General features: G+C 35.7%; 1 protein-coding gene across 1 annotated transcript in view; it reads left to right on the top strand.

The window, feature by feature from the left end:
• Positions 1 to 15,398, top strand: part of RPF2 (ribosome production factor 2 homolog) — a 32,526-nt gene that overhangs the window by 2,974 nt on the left and 14,154 nt on the right. The window contains exons 2-7 of the mRNA XM_081530587.1: positions 219 to 351; positions 1,464 to 1,501; positions 4,263 to 4,302; positions 10,025 to 10,106; positions 10,700 to 10,776; positions 13,948 to 14,047. Of these exons, the coding sequence (XP_081386713.1) occupies positions 219 to 351; positions 1,464 to 1,501; positions 4,263 to 4,302; positions 10,025 to 10,106; positions 10,700 to 10,776; positions 13,948 to 14,047 (470 nt within the window). The remainder of the gene's footprint in view (positions 1 to 218; positions 352 to 1,463; positions 1,502 to 4,262; positions 4,303 to 10,024; positions 10,107 to 10,699; positions 10,777 to 13,947; positions 14,048 to 15,398) is intronic.

Raw genomic sequence — 15,398 nt, 5'->3', positions numbered from 1 at the left:
GTCTTTTTAAAGACCAAATGTAATGAAATTAATGCATTTAATAGTAATAACTGAATATATTTTATTAATATTTCCCGAAAAAGTGAGATTTTGTGGAATCCTAACTAGTAAATGTTATGTAATGTCTCTTTGATATTTGAGTATTTGCATATAATACTTGGTTTTGTAATATGAGGAAAATGTCTAAAGTTGTTATAAATTGTGATTTTTCACAACAGAAAACCCAAAACAAAAAGAGCCAAGAGATTCCTTGAGAAGAGAGAACCGAAACTCAGTGAAAATATTAAAAATGCTATGTTGATTAAAGGGGGAAATGCAAATTCAACAGTAACACAAGTGCTTAGAGATGTGGTACGTATATTTATATATATACATACTTTTTAAATGGCATTGAAATCATTTTAGAAAGTTTTTAGCATACTAATTGGGCTGCTGAGAAATATATAGATAACTTTGCCTTGCCTTCAGAAATGCTAACCTTAGAAGAAAGCTAAAGTTGGAGGTTGTTTGCCTTGCCAAGGCACTGACTACCGGTTTTCCTTACAGCTCCCTTAGTAAATTTCATCTGATTTCAGTGACTGGAATTTGATTTCCTCACATTTCAAGAGCATATCTAATTTGTAAAATGAGCTAACTGCATATTATATCTATGTATTTTTTCAACAATACCAACTACTGTGCTGGATACTGGGGATTAATATTTATATAAGACACAATCTCTCCCTTCAGTGAGCTTAGTGAGAGAGACAGACAAGTAAAAGTTACAGCATTGTGAATGATCTGCTGTGCTGGAGGTATGCACAGAGTAGGATGGGAGTCAGTCAGATAGTCAGTTCAGTCGCTCAGTCGTGTCCAACTCTTTGCGATCCCATGGACTGCAGCATGCCAGGCTTCTTGTCCATCACCAACTCCCGGAGCTTACTCAAACTCATGTCCATTGAGTCGGTGATGCCATCCAACCTTCTCATCCTCTGTCATAGAGTAGGATGGGAGGCTGAGTTAAAATCCCATGAGGGTTGCTAGAGATGACAGTTAAGCTTCATTTTGAAGGAGTTGAAACAAGAGGAAAAGGAAGAGGAAGAGAAGGGCTTCCAAGGCTGAGGCAAAAGCTTGTGCACAAAGGGAGTGTGAAGGAGCATGATACATTTGGGGAATTGCAAATGATTGGGGGTGGTTAAAGGAGAGCGGACTAAATGAAGCTAGAGTTTAAGGAAGTGAAGGGAATCATTTAAATTGGATAGAATATTGAAAGGGGATAGAAATTTTTAATTAGGAAAGTCCTGTCTAAGAATATTAAGCTTGTGTTGCAACTTACATGTGATCAAAGGGGAGCCATGCAGAAGATATCAGAATAGGATTCAGGAGCTAGGATAATCTTACATAATGACTGTTATAGTGCTTCACTTTTATCTCTGCTTTTCAGAATATGTTTTGTTTTTAAAGCTATAAATTATGTTTTACAGTATGCACTGAAGAAACCATATGGCATTCTGTATAAAAAGTAAGTGTGATTTCTTTTACTTATTTAATTATATTGTTTCATTATAAAAGTAACAACCAATCACTTTATGGGAGACTTAGAAAAATATTTTATTTAAAAAATGCTACATTTCCTTACATACATAGCTATGAATATTTCAAAATTTCTTTCTTTCCCATCTGTGTATTCATTTGTACTGAACAGTCTTACAGGGTTGTAATCATAGCATGTATGTATTACTTTGAAATAGTAATAGACTTACAGAAAAGTTGCAAAAATAGTAGAGTTCCCATTTACCCTTCTCCACATCTCTTAATGTTATAACTTCTGTAACCTTAGCACAGTTATCACAAGTAAGAAATGAACATTGGGACAGTAATTTATACATGCTTTTTAATCGCAGGCTTGATTTGGTTCATGCCAGTTTTTTCATTAATATCCTTTTCCTCTTCTAGGATCCCACATTGTGTTTGTTGTCATGTCTTCTTAGTCTCCTCCAGTTTATGACAATTCCTCAACCTTTCCTCATCTTTGATGACCTTGACACTTCTGATGAGTACTTGTCAGTTATTTTGTAAAATATCCTTCAGTTTGGACTTGGTCATATTATGAATAGATTGAGATTGTGCATTTTTGGCAATGATATCACAAAAGTGATGTGCCTTTTCAGTATATCTTACCAAGCAATACTTGATATCTTCTTACTAGTGGTGTTAACTTTGGTTAAAGTGGTGTCTGCTAGATTTCCCCACTATAAAGTTGCTATTGATATTTTCCCCTTTGTAATTAACAGACGTTTAGAGGAGATACTTACAAGTTTTCAAGTAATCCTAGTTCTCCTCAAACTTTTGCTTATTCATTTTAGCATCCATCAGTGAATCCTGTCTACAACAGTGATTACTGTGGTGGTGTAGTGGTTTTCTATTTCCCTTCATTCCCTCTACATTTATTAATTGGGATTCTGTAAGGAAAATCAGTCCCTTCTTCTCCATTTGTTTAAATTACTTATTTATGTCGGTGTGGACTATATATTATGTTCTTTGGGATTCAGTGCTGTCATGATTTATTTTGTTGCTAAATTGTTCTCCCTTTGGCCATTGGAATCTCTGTCAGGTTGGCTTGTGTGCCCTTTCAAAGTGCCCCTGTGTTTGAGCACTTCCTTTCTAGCATCACAAGATGCTCTAGGCTCATCTTGCAGTTTTCACTGCCAGAGCCCTGAAATCAGTCCTGGTTCCATATATTGGAGAAAGATAACTTAGAAACAGAGATCTGGGCAGTAAGTATGCTCAGTTGCCACTGGAGTGTCATCGGTCCTCTAGCAGACAAGAGCTTGAAAATGTACATAGGCACATTAACCCATGCATGTATGCATGTCTGTATTTGTTTATATTTTATATTTATGTATATATTTAAAAAGCCCTGAGTTGATACTGATATTTCATAAAAATTTATGAGTTCGTACTACTGATTTCAATTCCAGTCCAATACCAAAGACTTCATTTGAGTCTTTCTCCTTTTCTTCTTTGTAATTTCTGTCTTCTGTTTACTTGTGAATTGCTTTTAGCTGTTAATCATAAATGCTGCAGTAATTTTTCCTGATTTGTCTTGCATCATTTTTCTAAATACTTTTTTATTGATTATAAAAGTAATATATATTTATCTTAAATAATTGGGATAAGAGTAAATAATCACGCATAGATAAACACTGTGTATATTTTTTCATCATGTAGTTTTGTGTCTATACATCTATTTTTTTCTTTAAACAAAATTGAGATCATGTTGTATATATGATTTTATTTCTCTTTAAATTCATAAAAGTTATGAACTGTATTATATTTACGTGACTAAAAATTCAAAAATATACAGTGAAAATATAAATACACACTCTCCTTAGAACAACCAGTATCATTAGTTTTTTGTGTATCTTCACAGAATTTCCTCATGCAAATTTGAACAAACCTTTTGCATGGGAAGATAGCATTCTACATTTCTCTATCCACTGTTTGTCTCTACCACTGCTGGTGCAGCCCACCATTTTCTTTCTCTCCTGGATTACTGTGATAGCTGCTTACTGACCTCTTCACTCTTGCTGTGCTATATTCCATCTTCACATAGTAGACAGAGCAGCCCTTTAAAAAGAACATTTGAATCCAGTCATATCACTCTCTTGTCTAAAATCCCAGTGTGCTTCCTGTTACTCTTTTAATAACTTACATTCCTTACCTGAACCAACAAGGCCCTACATTTTCTGGACGATGTCTTCATCTTTGACCTCATATCCCACCATTAACTCTTTGTTCATTAAGCTCCAGTGATGTTTGTTGTCTTTCTGTTTCTTGAATAGTCTAAACTTGTTTCCATCTCAGAATCTTTTCTTACTTGGTTCCCTCTTCCTAGAGTACTCTTCACCTCAAAACTTTTCCATGGCTAACTCCTTATTTATTAGGTCTCAGCTCAAATAATCGTTTTCCATTCTTCACACTAACACAGTGCCCTGTTTTATTTTTGTCACAACAGTTAGAACTTTTTGAAATTGTTGATTTTTCCTCTAGAATATAAGCTCCGTGAAAGCAGGGATCTTGTTTGACATGGTATTATGGTATCCCTAGCTCCTAGAACAGTGCCTGGCACTAAATAAATATTTGAATGAATAAATATCTTCCAGCTTCTTTCTTTGATCATCTGAATATATAATTATCTTTATTTAATATTATTACCTATTGTTATGGGTGAATTGCTTATTAGAATTATTAAAATTACAGTCACTTTTTTTTTAAATTAGGAAAAATATTACAAGGCCATTTGAGGATCAGACATCATTGGTAAGTACAAGAATCTCTGATTTAAGAGGGCATACAAGTGATTGATTATTCAGCCTAATTCATTTAATTTAATTGTAGTCCTAACTTATGATTTTGAATTAGAAATCATCCTGTGTTACAAAATTCTGATGCAGCATACAGGGGAAATAAGACTTTTTTATTTCCAAAAATACTACTATAGATATTATGCTTCACTATGGATAGTATGTGTTCATTGCCTGCATGTATATTGATAGAATTTTAAAGACTTAATTATACTTTAGGTGTATAATTAATGGATTGTCCAGAGGAAGTTTGTTATGGATCTGTTTTTATAATGCAAATTTGATTTTTAAAAATTTTACTTTTCTTTTTTCTAATATTTTTAAAACAGGGAACACTACCTGACTTATGGCTAAACGTGAGAACATGATTATGTTCTCTTGACAGGAATACCATTGCTTGTCTTATATGTTTGTTTGCTTCATGGCATGTGGAATCTTAGTTTCCCCGACCAGGGGCTGAACCCACTGTGCCCCCTCTGTTTTGGAAGTTTGGAGTCTTAACCCCTGAACTGCCAGGGAAGTCCCATAGTTTGTTCTTTCAGTTAGTGAATTTAATAGGAAAAGTTTCTGAATAGAATCTCAATAATTACTTAAAAAACTGAAATTGAACATCTTATCCTAACGTGGCATCTAACTGCAGTGAAAATTAAAATATATTAAGAAAAATATTGTCAAAATAAATGTTGGTTTTTAATTAGGTTGCTTTTATCACAGTCTTGAATTTTTCACAGTCATTTGTTGAAGAGATTGTGAAAGTAAAAATGTATATAGAGTCTAGCCCAGAATTCTGTCTCTTCCATACATGACTTATCCAGGACTGGTTTTATTTTGTAATACCATGGTGATTTTAGTTGAGTGACCACTGTGTAGAAGTATTATGTTGTAGAATCTGTAGCATTTTGTATTTTTTTCTCAATCTAGTGTTGCTATGACATTTTTTCTTACACTTGAAATTGTGGCTCTTCCCCTGTTTGATCTTCTACTTCCAGAAACAGGAGGTATTTCATTGGCTGTAATAAATTTCATACTGCTAGAGATCCAAATGGTTGTGGAAACAGTGGTCACGTTAGAAATTTGGTTGATTTCCTCCTGACTGCCCATCCCCCAGTACCACACTTCTTATACTGCAGTCTTAGAATTGTGCACAGGAGCTGGGAAATACACTTCCTGTGGGCTGAATCCCTGTTTCTGTGAGGCTCACGAGCTAAGATGGTTTTTACATTTTTAAAGCTTTTTTAAAAAATGTATAAAAAGTCTAAAACATTTATTATCTGGCCTTTTAGAGATAATTTGACTTCTCTTGCTCTAGAATTTTAATAAAAAGTGGACTTTATGGAGAAGGATGACAGATAAGTACTATATATAGGCTTCCCTGGTGGCTCAGACAGTAAAGAATCTGCCTGCAGTGCGGGAGACCCGGGTTGGGAAGATCCCCCGGAGGAGGGCATGGCAACCTGGAGAATCCCAATGGACAGAGGAGCCTGGGGGGCTACAGTCCATGGGATCTCAAGGAATCGGACACAACTGAGTGACTAAGCACACACACCCCATATATACATATATGTGAAAGGTAGTTTATGGAAACCTTTCAGATGTTAACGTGAGAATGTAAAAACAAAATTTTTTTAAGAAAGGATTTTCACCAATTTGGACATTTAAAAAGCATTTTTTGAACACCTGTTTGGTACCAGACCAAGTGTAAATTGCTTTCACATATGACATCTCGTGGTTCTTACAGATTTTTACAGGAGGTGTTACTGTCTTTGATTTACACGATAAAACTGATTCTCAGAAAGGTTGACCAATCCCATAGTAAATGGCAAAGTCAGAATTCTTAGACTTTCTGACTCTATCCTCTACACAGGGAATAGAAAGACAAGTAGGTAGTCGTTTGTCCCATATGCTTCTTTCAACACTGGAATGAATGATAACCAAACTAGGGGCCCACACCTCAGGTCTCGCACTCAGTAAAGAAGTTGAGGATTATGGTTGCTTCACATGTTCTTTAATTATTTGCCATTAATTTAGGAAGCTTGGACTTCCGTGATGATCTGGTGGCTAAGAATATACCTTCAGATGCAGGGGATGTGGGTTCCATTCCCGGTGAGAGAACCAAGGTCCCATGGGCTGCGGGGCAGCTAAGCCCAAGTGCCACAACAAGGACCCGGTGAAGTCAAAAATAAATGAATAAATAAATTTAGGAAGCTTTTCCAACTGTGCTGGAACTAAACTGGAACACATTCAATCTAATTTTTGTGCTGAGATTGGGAGTCTCTGTAAACTGAATCAAAGTATCAATATGTGGGATGTAAAGTATAGGCACTAGTGTAGAAGGAACTGTCTAGGATACCCCATAACTGTATTTCCACCTCTCTCAAATCTGTAATGGAAGTCAGTACTTCTGAGAGCCAAATGGAGGGAAATCTCTTACTGGTAGAAACATCATAGATCTGTCAGTTAGTCCTTGGTTGGTACCCAAAGTGGAACTAGTCACAGCTGGGATGGTGCGGAGATTATAGGGCAAGATTCCTACATGGATGAAGTTGGCAGTGAAAAGTAGTTAAATGCCTTGTAAACTCATGAGTACATTTATAAATATCCAGAAACACCGTATTGATTAATTCATGTAAGTCCGTAGTATATTCATGTGTGTCCTGTAATGGAATGCTTCATGTGCTATTCCAAAGTAACCACATAACTGAAAATAAATGGCCTTTTAAAATTTATTAACCCAGTAGTTTTCACTTATTTTTTAGTCTTAAACTTACATCTTTTCCCTAAGTACCCCAAATAAAAAAAAATTTAAGTAAAAAGCTGCAAATAAAAACCTTTTCCTTTGTTTATTCCTATCAAGTTTATTATGTCTTCTTTAATTTCCACTGAAAAGACTCATGGACATTTTGTTTTTAGTTTAGAGGTACAATTCTTTTTTTTCGTTTTAATTGAAGTATAGTTGATTTACAATGTTGAGTTAGTTTCTGGTATACTTCAAAGGGATTCATTTATACATATATACATTCTTTTTCATATTCTTTTCCATTATGCTTTATTACAGGATATCAAATATAGTTCCTTATGCTATATAGTAGGACTTTGTTGTTTATGTATGATAGTTTGAATCTGCTAATCCAAACTCCTGAATTATCCTTTCCCCACCCTCTTTCCCTTTTGGTAACTGTAAGTTTGTTTTCTGTGTATGTGAGTCTGTTTTGTAAATAAGTTCATTTGTGTCATATTTTAAGTTATACATACAAGTTATATGCTATTGTCTCTGTCTTCAGTTAGTATGATCACCTGTAGGTTCATCAATATTACTGCAAATGACATTATTTCATTCTTTATTGCTGAGTAGTATTGCACTGTGTATGTGTGTGTGTGTGTGTGTATGCCACATCTTCTTTATCCATTCATCTGTTGATGGACATTTAGGTTGCTCCCATGTCTTGTTTGTTGTAAATAGTGCTACTATGAATTTTGGGGTGCATGTATCTTTTCGAATTAGAGTTTTCTCCAGATATGTGCCCAGCAGTGGGATTGCTGGATTATATGGTAGCTCAGTTTTTAGTTATTGCTGGTGTTTTTTTTTTTTTTTAATTAATTTATTGTTGACTGTGCTAGGTCTTTGTTGCTGTGCAAGCTTTTCTCTAGTTGTGGTGAGCAGGGGCTACTCTGCTTGCAGTGCTCGGGCTTCTCTTTGCAGTGGCTTCTCCTGTGGAGCACAGACTTTAGGCATGTGGGCTCAGTAGTTGCAGTTCCCATGCTCTAGAGCACAGGCTCAATAGTTGTACATGGACTTAGTTGCCCCGAGGCACGTGGGATCTTCCCGGACCAGGGATTGAACTCTGTCTCCTACATTGACAGGTGGATTCCTTACCACCGAGCCACTAGGGAAGCCCTTGTTTTTAGTTTTTCAAGGAGTCTTCATACTATTTTGCATAGTGGCTGTACCCAACTTACATTCCCAATGGTATAGGAGGGTTCCTTTTTCTCTACACTCTCTCCAGCATTTGTTATTCATAGACTTTTTATTTTTGCAGGTCACATCATGTGGCATGTGGAATCTTAGTTCCCCAGCCAGCGATGGAGCCCACACCCCCCTGCAGTGGAGGCACAGTCTTAACCACCAGACTGCCAGGGAGGTCCCCTAGACTTTTTTTTAACAGTCATTTTGCCTGGTGGCTCAGTTGGTAAAGAATCTGCCTGCAATGCAGGAGACTGAAGTTCAATCCCTGAGTTGGGAAGATCCCCTGGAGAAGGAAATGGCAACCCACTCCAGGATTCTTGCCTGGAGAATTCCATGGACAGAGGAGCCTGGTGGGCTACAGTCCATGGCTTTGCAAGAGTCTGACATGACTTAGCAACTAGACCACCAGCAACACCACCACCGTTCTGACTTGTGTGAGTTGGTACCTCACTGTAGTTTTTGATTTGCATTTCTTTAATAATTAGCTATGTTGAGCATCTTTTCATGTACTTATTGGCCATCTGTATGTCTTCTTTGGAGAAATGAATATTTAGATCTTGTGTCCATTGTTTGGGTTGTGTTTTTGTTGTTATTGAGTAGTATGAACTTTGTATATTTTGGAAATTAAGCCCTTATTGGCCTCACTGTTGGCAGATATTTTCTCCCATTCTGTAGGTTGCCTTTTTTCATTTTGATTATGGTTTCCTTTGTTGTGCAGAAGCTTGTAAGTTTGGTTAGATCTTATTTATTTTTGCTTTTATTTGAGTCTTTAAGCCATTTTGAGTGTATTTTTATGTGTGGTGTGAGGTGTGTTCTAACTTCATTGACTTACATCAGCTGTCTGGCTTTCCCAGCACCACTTGCTAAAGAGACTATCTTGTCTCCCTTGTATATTCTTGCCTTCTTTGTTGAAGATTATTGACCGTGGCTGTGTGGCTTTATTTCTGGGCTATGGTCTTCTGTTCCATTGATGCATAGTCTGCTTTTGTTCAAATACCATGCTGTTTTGATTACTGTGGCTTTGTAGTATTGTCTGGAATGTGGGAGGGTTATGCCTCCTGCTTTATTGATTCTTTTTCTTCAGGATTGTTTTGGCAGTTCTGGATCTTTAGGTCCCATATAGGGACCGAAAATTTATATATAGGTCCCATATAAATTTTAGGATTACTTGTTTTGATTCTGCGAAAAATGTCATGGGTAATTTGATAGGGATCACATTAAATCTGTAGATTGCTTTGGATAGTATGGCCATTTTAACAATATTAATTCCTCCAATCCTAAGTGTTGGATGTCTTTTCATTTCTTTAAATCATCTTCAGTTTCCCTTGTCACTGTCTTAATGGTTCTCAGCATTTAAGTCTTTCACTTGCTTAGGCAGGTTTGTTCCTAAGTTGTTGTTTTCTTTATGTGATTTAAAAAGGGATTCTTTTTTTCTTTTACTTTCCCTTTCTGGTATTTCCTTGTTAGTGTAAAGAAATGCAGCATATTTCTGTATGTTAATCTTGTATCCTGCTACTTTGCTGAATTCATCAATCAGTTCTAACAGTTTTTGTGTGGACTCTAGGATTTCCTGTATTTAGTATCATGTCTTCTGCATATAATGACAATTTTACCTCTTCCCTTCCAGTTTGAATACCTTTTATTTCAGAGAAGTACAGTCCTTAAAGTTCTTATATTTATGCATTGATTTAATGGAATTTCTTTGGTTTTACAGGAATTTTTTTCAAAGAAGTCAGATTGTTCTTTATTCATGTTTGGCTCCCATAATAAGAAGCGGCCAAATAATCTAGTAATAGGTAAATGTCATTTACTTTTTAATACTTTTATTTTATAGAGTCAGTTCTGTGGCTCAGATTGATGGTATTCAGGAGTAACCAGTAAACACTAAGCTAGTTTTTTATTTATCTACCAGTCTGCAGGTAAAGGATGGGCATGTTAATATCACCTTCGATCAAGTTGTAGAGGTTTTTTGACTATAAAACATATATCCTAAAATCAGTATTAGAGTTAGAAAAAAAAAAGTATCATACTTACTCACATAAAGTGACCTTTCCTAATAAATACCTTTGTAATAAACATATTTGAAAATAAACCCTTACTCTGTATTGAGACTTGGGTTGGCACAGTCACTGACTCAATGGCAAGCTCATTACCCTCCATGGACTTTTATTTGCTTTTCTGTAAAATAAGGACGTTTGGCTAAGTGATCTTTTAAGATCCTTTCCAGGATCAAGGTTTTAACAGTTCATTCTAGGTGGAGTTGAAAATTTAAGAAAGAAGGAACATGTCTGGGAGATAAAAGAACAAAAAAAGAGGCAGATAAGTAGGTGAATATAAGGCAGCTCTTTTGGAAAAATAAATGGTTAAAAGAGAATGTATTTTTTTCTAGGTCGTATGTATGACTACCATGTGCTGGATATGATTGAATTAGGTATTGAGAAGTTTGTCTCCCTTAAAGATATTAAGGTAAGATAATTGATTTTTTGAAAAATAAGCATTTTATGTTGCTCTTGGGCAATAGTGACATCTTGTGGTGAAGAGTAAGAATACAATTTTGTAGCTTAAATGAGAAAGAACTTGGTTTTTATTCTAGTGTGCTCTAAAAACTAAAAAGCACAATTTCATTTTATCTTTAAAAAGAGGAAGATACTTACAGTGTATAACACATATGTAGGCAGTTAGACTTCAGAGTTGTTTCTAACTCTCCTTTAGGCCCACAGTAGAAGTGCTATGCTCTCCCTCTGAATTATCATAGCACCTATTTTGTGGAACCTTAGAAATTTCGCAATTTTCAAAGTGAACCCTGTTCTAAATCTGGGAATCTCTGGGTGATCCTAGAGTATTTTGGCTGCTAGCCATCAAATTGCTAGCTCACTTCTCCCCTTGAGGACTGACACCTTTGTGTCTCCTTTGTTTGGGATTATGAAATAGAAAGTAGTAAATAGTTTTAGAAAGACAAGAAAACCGTCCTGATGTACCTCCTGTATCCAAATTGGGCTTCCGCTCCCTCTGACCTCTGTTCCTGGCTTAATCTTGTCCAGCAAACACAACATTTCACTTACGACCTCTTAGCTGCCCTCTAAGGCCAAAATTATTTTCCCTGTTGTATAGATTTGGTGACAGAGGCCCAAAGGAATTCCATTGATGACCTAGTGTCATACATATAATAAATGGTACAACTAAGATTAGGACTCAAGGATTTTGGTACTATACTTGATCTTAGCCAAAAGGCCGGGGAGCATTAGGACTCAAGAATTTTGGAAGAAAGGATATTGAAGTCTTTAATGGAAGGTTATGTAATTGTTCTCAGTTTATGGATCTTTGAGGATCTTGGTATAGTTGAAAGAATTATAGCAAATATGTAATCACTCCTTTTCCCAGCCTCCCCTAAGAAGAGGATGTGCCTTCTAGATTTCCTGTAGATTTGAAAAAGAGCTTTTATCAGATCCCCACTTAATCCGCTACATGAGCCTCCTCAGGTGCAGGGTAGAACAGTGAGGTTGGATTTAGAGACAGAACACTGGGTTTGAGGCCTTTGTTAGTCATTTAGGTGACATTTGTGACCTGACAAGTCAGTTATCTCCCTGACCCACAATTGTCAGTCAAGTGTTAAATAGGCGTAACAGTGTCAGATGAGATAATATATGTGGAAATATTTATCAGTGAAAATAATATGTTGAAAAGTATTTTGAAAAATGTGTGAACTGTGGTGCTTTATTGTGGATCCCATCATTTTGTTACAGTGTATTACAGGTTCTCTTTGGGGCTGTGTTTGAATCTCTGGAGATGAGCAGTGCCATTGCTGCTAGTATGGTCACCAGTTAGTGGATGTGTGCGCTGGCTGATACCTGCATGCCAACCCCTCTGCTCTTTATACTTCCTTTCCAGAGCAAAGAAATACCCTGCCACTGTGTAGCTTCTAAACTGGGCCACAAAATCATTACCGTTTGGCAGGCTTGTTCTTAACAAGAATCATTAAAATTGAGTACTAAATTTTCACTCATGGAGCATATTCATAACTATAAAATTCATTAACTGATGAGAATGTGCTTATATTGGCAATCCCTACATAGGCTATTAGCCAGTCCCCTTCATTATGACCGTTATTTGGTTATTATACAAGCTTATATTTTTAGTTTGTTTTGGAGTTGCATGTTTTGTTGCACTTTCCCTCCAGATTTATTTCCTCTTTATTTCTACCTCCTCATTTTAAAGACATCTTTACTAGGCATTTCTTTTCTGACTTGCCCACTTTTATTGCCAAGCTTTATCCTTCTCTTAACTCTTAAGCAACAAGTAATTAGACACTACCAGGAAATAGAGGAATTATTCTAGAAACTTGTTTTCTAAGATGACAAAAATTCTAGGGATGGTTATTCTGCATAGAATAAGTCTAAGGAATGAGGTGATTCAAAATTTAAGGTTAGTTAGGCACAGATGAACACAGAAGAGTCAGTGGGTCTGGAAGGCCTATTCAGGCCCTCAGTCAGACTTAGCCCATCTCCTAAGTAGACAGTTCAGGTTCAGGTTGAAAGCAGAGAATGTCAACAAGAGTGGTCATGGTGAACAGGGAAGCAACAAGTGACCTCTGGTTCAGTGGCAGAGGATGTTTGTTTGTTGTCTTATCATGTTCTCATCCCCCAATTTGGAAAATCTTTGATTAGTGTCAGAGTAGAGATATTAGAGTCAATGGAAAGCTCAGACCAAAAATCATTTTTCTTCCTTAAAATAATCCTTTAGTTAAAGAATTTTTTCTCTTTGATTTTTTTTTTCACTTTGATGAAACAAAAATTCACAATTCCTTTTGGTATTGAAGATCTCGAATTAGAGAGTTCCCTGGAGGTCCAATTAGGACACTGAGCTTTCACTGCCGAGGGCCCGGGGTTCAATCCTAGGTTTGCGAACTAAGATCCCACAAACCATACGGTGCAACCAAAAAAAAAAGAAAAAGAAAAGCCGAAACTAGATAAAACACTTTTTGTAGTAAGAGCTTTGATTCTGTTGAGTGAGGACTGCCCATATTTTCTATAGCTTGTATAACATATTGCTACCCATGTGAATGTTTAGCTGGTAGTTTATTTAGTTTTCATTTTAAAATACTACAAATGACACAGTAGGAAAAGCACGTTGTTACAAATAATTCAAAGAAATTAAATTTATTTCAGCTCTGAAATGTTGGCCATTAGAGGGATGTGTTTGTTTTTCAGCTTAGCTTTTTATTTTATTCTTTGCATAGAAAGTAGCTTACCTCATTCTTTAATCACTTATTAATTTGATACTAAGAGAGTAGAATGAAAAAATTATTTTTTAGTATAAAAAAAAATCTGTAAATGAAAAAAATCCCCACTCTAGTTTTAAGTCTAAAATCAGTATTCATAGGGACTTCCTGGCATTCCAGTAGTTAAAACCGTGCTTCCACTGCAGGGGTCACAGGTTCAATTCCTAATTGGGGAACTAAGATCCCGCATGCCTTGCAGTGGGGCCAAGACAGATAAGTAAAATCAGTATTCATAGATATAGTTTTAGGACAGTTAAGAAAATATGAAAATGGGTCACTATATATATTGACTACTTGAAACTCAGCATATAAACCATTTAGACTTGATAATTATATAATTACATTTTTTTATTTCCTAGAATAGTAAATGTCCTGAAGGAACAAAACCCATGTTAATATTTGCAGGTGATGATTTTGATGTAACAGAAGACTATAGAAGACTAAAAAGTCTTCTTATTGGTAAGTATTGTAATTCTTATCTGCAGGATAGCTCAAGTAGGCGTTATAAGAGCTGTCATTGGTGGTGGCAGTTTGCAGCTTCACTCTGCATAAACAGCTTTTTTCTTTTGATCTTTTTCCTTTTCATTATTTTGTTTATTCCCCACTAGACACAGAGAGTTAAAGGGATATTATACTCTATAGATCATTATTTCTTTCTGATAGTGTAGTAACTTTGGTACCAACCTATTTATATGGCATTTTACACTTTACTACATTCTTGCACCCATCTCCTGTCATTATTGGCATTATTAAATTTAGGAAATTGAAAAGTTGTATTTTAAAGATTATTATACATCATCTACTCCCAATTCAAAAACCTCTATTAGTTTTTCTTAGTCTGATATACAAGGCTTTTCACACCGTAACCCCATATAATTTGCTTTCTTGACCTCCACCAATTTCCTTCCTCCCTTTTCCATTTAAAAACAAAAACAAAAAACCTCCTAAGGTTGTTTTATAGGTGACTGATTCTTAGTGAACAATACTCATTCCTAATGTTTTATCTAATGACAACATCCCTTTCTATGTGCTCACAGGTCACTTTCTTAAATTCCAGTATACAATGTAGTTATTGCCTGAGATTGCTGTTAGATATACCAATTTTAAACCACTTTTTCTCTTCTCTGTTGAAAAGCTGGCATTATTGTTCTCTATGATTTTTTGAAGGTTACTAATACTTAATACTCTGTGATCACATTTCCACAGCTGTATTCTAACTCTGGAAAGTAATTTAGTTTATTCCTAGAGATATTAACTCTTCTGATACTCAGTGGAATTTTCTTAAGTTTAAATAATGTGTTCCGCTTGAGCTTTTCTTGCACCATTGGTACAAGCTATGCCTTAATTTTTTTGGTTATCCTTCTTTTGGGTTTTTACATACTTTGCCCTAGATCACTTTGAAAAGTTGCTCGGATATATTTTATAAATAAATTAAATATATGCTCTTTACAAATCTGAGCCAACCGTAGAAGGTTAGTAGGCGGAAACATTGCTTTCATGTTACCTTATTGGAATTATTTATGGTCCTGTTGGGAATACAGTTTACAGGACTTCTCATTTCTCTTATTAATAATGGCTATTTTTGAAAAACTAAGTATTTCTATTACCTCCTTAATCCTTACTAAAGCTCTTGAGTTTGGTAGCATTTCAATTTACAGATGGGAGGATGGAGGCTCAGAGAGGTTAAGTGTTATTAAGTAGATGAGGCAGAATCAAAACCCAAAGCTTGTGCTTTCTGCTTCTGCTCTTCATACTGCCCATGGTAAATAATTCCTTTGCAGAGTCTTTACTTTAGGTTCTTACCTCTGTT

The sequence above is a fragment of the Giraffa tippelskirchi genome, chromosome 9, assembly GCF_054371585.1.
Source record: "Giraffa tippelskirchi isolate mGirTip1 chromosome 9, T2T-mGirTip1v1.2.pri, whole genome shotgun sequence".
Lineage (NCBI taxonomy): Eukaryota > Metazoa > Chordata > Mammalia > Artiodactyla > Giraffidae > Giraffa > Giraffa tippelskirchi.
This window is presented reverse-complemented; position numbering and strand designations above follow the sequence as displayed.